General features: G+C 44.4%; 1 protein-coding gene across 1 annotated transcript; it reads right to left on the bottom strand.

Annotated features, from left to right (window-relative positions):
* Positions 1–4,630: 4,630 nt before the first annotated feature.
* Positions 4,631–7,575, bottom strand: LOC142258450 (uncharacterized). Its single transcript, XM_075331054.1, has 2 exons — positions 7,490–7,575; positions 4,631–7,148 (listed from the first exon to the last, which is right to left on the bottom strand). The coding sequence occupies exon 2, from the start codon at positions 6,912–6,914 to the stop codon at positions 6,234–6,236; it is 681 nt and encodes a 226-aa protein (XP_075187169.1). The 5' UTR covers positions 6,915–7,148; positions 7,490–7,575; the 3' UTR covers positions 4,631–6,233.
* Between the last annotated feature and the right edge of the window lie 661 nt (positions 7,576–8,236).

The raw sequence follows: 8,236 nt of genomic DNA, 5'->3' as shown, positions 1-8,236 counted from the left end.
TGATAGGGTTTTCCCATTTTCATAAATGGATGTTATCGGATACGGCTTGTAAAAACAGCACTTTTGCAGTTTACCGCTAATTAAAATTTGCTGGCATTCTTGAAATATTACCACGTTGTTTTCTAGGAGACCGACCACCGCTGCTGTAAACGCGGCGCTGAAACCTGTCAGGAACAGAAAATAACTCTGAGTTGCAGCAATTCAGCACAGTGGTAATAATTATTGAAGACATGCTCCGGACTCGTAATGAGGAGTTGGATGCTCGGATGGGCATGATGCGAGTACAAAGTATAATGGAAGCCAATGGGGAACGCATGCATTTTTCCCGGAAGATTTCCAGGAAAAATGCCCGAGTTCCCCATTGACCTACATTATACTTAGGTACTCAAGTCGCGCCCATCCGAGGGTCGAACTGCTAGTTACAAGTACCGAGCACTCGAGCATAGTAGCACACGGTCATCCCTAGTAATAAGCTCAAAAGAAAAGGCCTTGTTAGCACTGTGCATGCTATGCTCTTTAGCAGCGGTAGTCCGTTTCCAAAGCAACAAGAAACAAAAACTGCAGTGTCAAAAACGGCACCAAAAATGCACATTAAAAAACCTGAACATGAAAACGCAATGAAAAAATGCAAATTACCTTATTGACATAGTAGGTGAAGAAATTCAGCAACACCAAAAACTCACAAAAAGCTCATTGTGGGAATGTAGCCTTAGGCTACTTTCACACATCCGGTTTTTGCTCTGCGGCACAATACGGCACTCTACAGAAAAACCGCAACCGTTTTTTTTGCCGCCGGTTGCGGGTTTTTTTTGCATAGACTTACATTAGTGCCGTATTGTGCCGCAGGGGCTTGCGTTCGGTCCGTTTTTTGCCGCATGTGGCAGATTTAGCCGATGCCGCGGCCGGATGGAACGTTGCCTGCAACGTTTTTTGCTCCGGCAAAAAAAAACTGCATCGTGCCGCATCCGGCCGCTGCGGCGCATTTTCAATGCATGCCTATGGACGCCGGATGCGGCGCGATGCGGAAAAAACGCATCCGGCCGCCGCATGCGGTTTCTTCCACTGCGCATGCTCAGTAGCGTGCCGCAACCGGAAAAAAACGGACCGGCCGCATGTAAAAACTTATGCAAAGGATGCGGTGTTTTCGCCGCATCCGTTGCATAGGTTTCACAGCCGGATTGAGCCACAGTGCTCAAACCGGATGTGTGAAAGTAGCCTTAGGCCACATGCACATGTTGAGTATTTGGTGAGGTTTTTTTACCTCAGGAGTAGGTAAGAAATACAGAAGTGGTGCCCATATTTTTATAATACTTTTCCTCTGATTGTTCCACTCTTGATTTTGTCTTACAAATACGAAGGTTAAAAAAACCTCACCAAATACTCAATGTGCACACGTGGTCTCAAAGTTATCATCAGGTTCTATGGCGTACCCTAGGGCCACATGCACATGTTGTATTTGGTGAGTTTTTACCTCAGTATTTGTAAGACAAAACCAGGAGTGGGTGATAAATACAGCAGTGATGCCCATGTTTCGATTATACTTTTCCTGATTGTTCCACTCTTGGCTTTCTCTTAGGCCGGAGTCACACTTGCGAGAGACTGGCGCGAGTCTTGCAGCGCATCACCCAGCATGGCCGAACACTCTCCGGACAGGAGTGTCTCAGCTGCAAAGAAATACAGCCGATCCGCTCCTGTCAGGAGAGTGTGTGGCCATGCCGGGTGATGGGATACGAGTCTCTCGCAACTGTGACTCTGGCCTTACAAATACTGAGGTAATATACTCACCAAATACTCAACATAGGCTTGTGGCCTAGGACCACGTGCACACGTTGAGTCTTTGGTGAGTTTTTTACCTCAGTGTCTGTAGCCAAAACTATTAATGGGTAAAAAAAAAAAAAAAAAAAAAAAATACAGCAGTGGTGCCCATGTTTCCATTATACTTTTCCTCTGATTGTCCCACTCCTGGTTTTGTCTTACAAATACTGAGGTAAAAACAAAAAAAAAGAATAAATACTCAATGTGTGCACATGGTCTTAGCTACACACACAAAAAACGTGAATAACCTAATTAACACAATAGGTGCAAAAATTTAGCAACATAAAAACTCACCAAGACCTCATTGTAGGAATGTAGTCTCAGTCCGCGTGCACATGTTGAGTATTTGGTAAGGTTTTTACCTCAGTTTCTGTAAGTGAAAACCTGGACTGGGAAATAAATACAGCAGTGGTGCCCGTGTTTGTGTCAGGCCGGAGTCACACTTGTGAGTGACTTACGGGAGTCTCACATCGGCATCACCCGGCACGGCCGCACGTACTTTCTCCTGACAGGAGCGGGTCAGCTACATGTATTTCTATGCAACTGAGACGCTCCTGTCCGGAGAGAATCAGGGTGTGCCGGTGATGCCGATGTGAGACTCGTTTTACAAATACTGAGGTAAAAATCTCACTACATACTCAATGTCTGCATGTTGCCTTAAGGGTGCTTTACACGCTACGACATCACTAGCGATCTAGTTAGCGATGTGACACGCCAGATTGCAGATGCGATCTGCCGAAATCGCACGTGACCGGCGCTATGAAAACGACCTATGTGCGATGTCGGCAGATCGCGTGATGTCGCAGAGTGTAAAGCACCCATTAGTCTTTCAAACTTTTCACAAACCATGTTAGAAAAAAATGAAATATCCTCCAAAAACGTGCGGCGTGAGGCAACACGTAACGTCACGCTCAGCCTGCTAATCAGAGGTGGCGCTGGGGATACCGGCAGGTAGGAGGACGTTCATAGTAGTCTAATCCAGTGGCCATGGACTGCAGATATGGCTGCTGGACCACAATCCTGGATCTTTCTGACATGATCTTAATATATTATAGACGCACACACATCAGCTTATTACTGCAACTGTATACGATTTATTGAGTGATATATACATTTCCACATGGAAAATAGTAAACTGCAATTTGCATTATATTTGTATACCACCTAAAGTAAATGTGTATATGTGAAGTAATGTAACAGACTATGCTGCAAAGTGTTTACTACTAGGCCTGAGAGGATGGATCTAACGTAGGATGGGATGGATCTAACGTAGGATGGGGTGGAACTAACATAGTACGGGATGGATCTAACATAGTACGGGATGGATCTAACATAGTACGGGATGGATCTAACGTAGGATGGGGTGGAACTAACATAGTACGGGATGGATCTAACATAGTACGGGATGGATCTAACATAGTACGGGATGGATCTAACGTAGGATGGATCTAACATAGTACGGGATGGATCTAACGTAGGATGGGGTGGAACTAACATAGTACGGGATGGATCTAACATAGTACGGGATGGATCTAACATAGTACGGGATGGATCTAACGTAGGATGGATCTAACATAGTACGGGATGGATCTAACGTAGGATGGATCTAACATAGTACGGGATGGATCTAACGTAGGATGGATCTAACATAGTACGGGATGGATCTAACGTAGGATGGATCTAACATAGTACGGGATGGATCTAACATAGTATGGGATGGATCTAACATAGTACGGGATGGATCTAACGTAGGATGGATCTAACATAGTACGGGATGGATCTAACATAGTACGGGATGGATCTAACAGTACGGGATGGATCTAACGTAGGCTGGGATGGATCCAACGTAGTACGGGATGGATCTAACAGTACGGGATGGATCTAACGTAGGATGAGATGGATCTAACGTAGGCTGGGATGGATCCAACGTAGTACGGGATGGATCTAACATAGTACGGGATGGATCTAACGTAGGATGGATCTAACATAGTACGGGATGGATCTAACATAGTACGGGATGGATCTAACAGTACGGGATGGATCTAACGTAGGCTGGGATGGATCCAACGTAGTACGGGATGGATCTAACATAGTACGGGATGAATCTAACATAAGATGTTGTCTTGCAGATCTGTTCCACAAATATAAATGTAGGATTTTATTACTGAGCTGACATGTAAACGGCTCACACTGCTATATAATCCTGAACATACAATATATATACACAACATCCTCATATACAGGAAATAATGCACTTGTGGTAAATGTAATATAACACTGCGTGTATGAATAATGGCTAAAATGAAAACAAAACTCTGCTACGAAAATAAGCTCTTCATTTTAAAGAATACTTGTCATTGACATTATGTCGGTAGGAGTCAAAGGCCTGCCCTCCTCTGAACCCTGGAGGAGAGCAGCGCTCAGCTGAGGACTTCTGCTCTTACATCTTACAGCACCTTGACCCCCCCCCCCCCCCACCCCCACTGATCAAAACATCTTAGGCCCTGTGCCCACGCTGTGTATTTTGACGCAGATTTTGACGCGTATTTTCAGAAATCTGCAGCAAAATCTGCATGTCCATTGTGAAGCCAGCAAAGTCTATGAGAATTCAGAAGTGATGTGCCACGTTGAGTATTTTTACCTTGCGTATTTGGTGCAGAAAAAAGAAATCTGCACCAAATACGCAAGGGAAAAATGCTCAACGTGGGCACAGCACTTCATTGTGAAGCCAGCAAAGTCTGAGAATTCAGAAGTGCTGTGCCCACGTTGAGTATTTTTCCCTTGCGTATTTGGTGCAGATTTCTTTTTTCTACACCAAATCTGCACCAAATACGCAAGGGAAAAATACTCAACGTGGGCACAGCACTTCTGAATTCTCAGACTTTGCTAGCTTCACAATGGACATGCAGATTTCTGAAAATCCGCATCAAAATCCGCAGCGTGGGCACAGGGCCTAAGGCTATCTGCGCACGTTGCGTTCTGTCCCTGCAGAAATTTCTGCAGCGATTTCAACAACACACGTGCGCTTCAAATCGCTGCAGAAACAGTCCGTAATGAAAAGCCGATTTCATGCGCTCTGGATGCTGCCTCTCCCACAGACAGAGCGGGGGCTGCATCCAAAGCGCATGAAAGAAGTGACATGTTGCTTTTTAGAATGCAGCGCTTCGGCAGTAGCCGAAGCGCTGCATTCTAATACGCCACGTGGGCATGGATTAGGCACAATCTTCATAGATTGTGCAGGGGACGCAGGACGCATGCAGTTATGCTGCGGTGCAGAACGCAGCGTAACTGCATGAAAATACGCTACGTGGGCACAGAGCCTATCACTGACTCTACGGCATGGTTTTTCAAAATGTCATGTACTCTTTTAATGAAAAAGCAAACCTTAAAATCAAAAGATTTGAAAACAGCAGATTTCTCTGATAAGACTTATTACACCTATGAGGCTTTTCTTCCCAAACCTATAAGATGGCTTTGTCACAAATACATAAAGGGAAGAAATCTAAACTTTACACTATAAATGTAACTAGAAAAATATGAAAAATAGCATTAAAATAAAAAAGTTTGAACAAAACCCAGCGCACTCCCCAACTTCCGAGTACACTGACCCCATACGGCAGCGCCAGCGTCCCTGAGGGTATGCAAAGACCTGTTGAAATTCGGGGTGCTAATGTATGGTACCTCTGTGAGTCACCATGTTGTCTCAGAAACAATCGATTCTGATTGAGAATACAGCATGTGATGAAACATGATTCAATATGTCAGTATCCCGTACATAAAATCAGAGTCATAGGGGAAAAAAAAAAATATGACGGGTGCATGAAAGGAGAAAGTCTCCCGAAAAATCTACTACAAGTACAATATATAGACTTTTGTGTTTGTAGATCATCATATATGGGGTACAAAGCTGTTTACAGAACAAGGCCATAATGTGGGGGAATTTTAGCATATTAGTCCTGGCCAGAACTAACAGCATCATAGGTGCTGGGATACTTTTAGCTTTGGTGGACATACTGCTGTAATACGGATGCTAAGGCAGCAGAAAACCGCACCCCAAAATGGTGCACTGTCGACACAAATGGAGCAGGCTTATTGAGACCATTGCAAGGGAAATCAGGAGCCACTGCATTAGTGTTAATACTCCCTTCCTTATTTTAAAGTCTTTTTTTCTGGATTCCTACTCTTCGAAGTGTTAACTTTAGCATCTCTGTTATCCGTTTCCATATTTGTCCAAAAATTTCTTCATAAAAAAAAAAAAAAAAGGATATGATTATAGGGACGTTCACTTCATGTTTATATTTCAGCGGATGATGTCACTGCTCCTTGATGACATCACCAGTCCCATACTCCGCGTATATTCTTTCATGATGACATCACCAGTCCCATACTCCGCGTATCTTCTTCCATCGTTCCATACATTAGTTTCCAAGTAAGGTATATTTGGTGTCTTTAAGTGATTTCCATTTCAGGAATATGATGAAGCTTGAAATGTTGAAGCCAATAACAATATAGAAGAGTACCAGAGCGTTCAGGGACACGCGCAGCGTATAAATGACTTCCGAATAATCCCTGTAGTAGTAATACCGATTATAGTTATAGTCAGGGCTAGCAGTTGCATTCCCCGGAACGCAGTTGTTGTTGTTCGAATCGACTTCATGCACGGCCACCCAACATGTCTGAGTATCCGTATACACCTGGATGATATAGAGAATGATTCCAATGGCGGCAACTGCCACGTTTATGGCGTGGCTGATCAGACAAATTTTTATCCTCATGATAGTGTCCTTGTTGGCAAAGACCACGGTGATGATTGCAGTGGCGATAAACGTCAGACTGCCCACAAATACGATTCCGCTGCGCGAGAGAAGCGACAGGTAGCCATTCTCGGACACAAACATGGAGGCCCCGACAGTTAACTGCAGCGCCCCTATGAGGATCAGCACTGCGCTCAGCGACTTTATGGGTTGTTTTTTCTTCTTGGACAACTCTTGGACCCAGCTCGGAGTTGTGCCGAGTCCTGGGAGGTTGTTCTGTCCTCCTGCTGGAACCACTTGGGTCGTGATGGACAAGTTCCCCAGCTGGGCAGTGCTTGCGGCCATGGTTCCGATGAGATGGCAACGTTGCTGTTGGGAATCTTCTTTCCTGCGTTACTTCTCCTGTTCTCAGCGTTCTCCCCAGTCTATTGTAAACAGGCACATTTGTTCTGCCCGTATCTATGTGCCAAAAAAAAAAAAAAAAAAAATCTAAAAAGGAAGTGAGGAGGGAGGATCAAGGAAGGAGGAGCTGTGTTGTTCTGTAGCCCAGCTCTTCCAGATCACTGCTGGGTGTGGGTTCTAAAAACGAAAGGGTTAAAAATGAAAGATCATTCTGGATGTATAACCGCTTAACAATATTTTACGCCCCCAACCCCATATTGCACAAGTTTTAGAGGAAACGTTTTATGGGGACGACCACGGGTTTCTCAAGGGACTTTATGAGGTTTTTTGCACAGATCCAGTGTAAAGGGACGCTGAAGGTTCTGTGCCTTTGCTGTTCAGCTCTGATAGTTTAGTTGGGGCACCCTTTTAACCATGGACACAACAATATCAGCAGATGTTACTCGCTGTGAACTCTCACTTCCAATATCCCCCCCCCCTGTTTCCTGTAAACCTTGAGTTCTCCAAATGTCACTGACCTGTTCCTCGCTGACTCGTCACGTTCCATATTCTGCTCTGCTGTAAACAGCCACACCATGGGATTGGCTTTTTTTTCCCTCCACCCATTCACATACTAAAACCCACAGGAGGGGCTTGGGGGATTGCAGAGGGGAAAGCAATTAAAGGGGAAGTTTGCTTTTTTTTTAAACAAAAAATAAACTGCAAGGGTTAATTGTCACACATTGCAATTCATTATTTTTTGGGAAGTTTTCCTTATAAAGGCTTGTTCAGACGTCAGTTATTTTCCATGAACGCAAAAAAAAAGTTTTATCAGTGTTTTTGATCAGGTTTTTTTTAAATTTATAATAATAATATTTATTCACTTATATAGCGCTATTAATTCCACAGCGCTTTACATACATTGTCAACACTGTCCCCATTGGGGCTCTCAATCTAAATTCCCTATCAGTATGTTTTTGGAGTGTGGGAGGAAACCCACCCAAACACGGGGAGAATATACAAACTCCTTGCAGATGGTTTCCTGAGTGGGACTAGAACCCAGGACCCCAGCGCTGCAAGACTGTAGTGCTAACCACTGAGCCACCACAAGACTACAGTGCTAACCACTGAGCCACCACAAGACTGCAGTGCTAACCACTGAGCCACCACAAGACTGCAGTGCTCACCACTGAGCCACCACAAGACTGCAGTGCTCACCACTGAGCCACCGTGCTAGTTGTAGGTATTTTAAGCTTCTTCTTTCAAACAGTCGGTAAAACACTGAC

The sequence above is a fragment of the Anomaloglossus baeobatrachus genome, chromosome 12 (assembly GCF_048569485.1).
Source record: "Anomaloglossus baeobatrachus isolate aAnoBae1 chromosome 12, aAnoBae1.hap1, whole genome shotgun sequence".
NCBI lineage: Eukaryota > Metazoa > Chordata > Amphibia > Anura > Aromobatidae > Anomaloglossus > Anomaloglossus baeobatrachus.
Note: the sequence above shows the minus strand (reverse complement) of the source record. Positions and strands in the feature narration are given on the sequence as shown.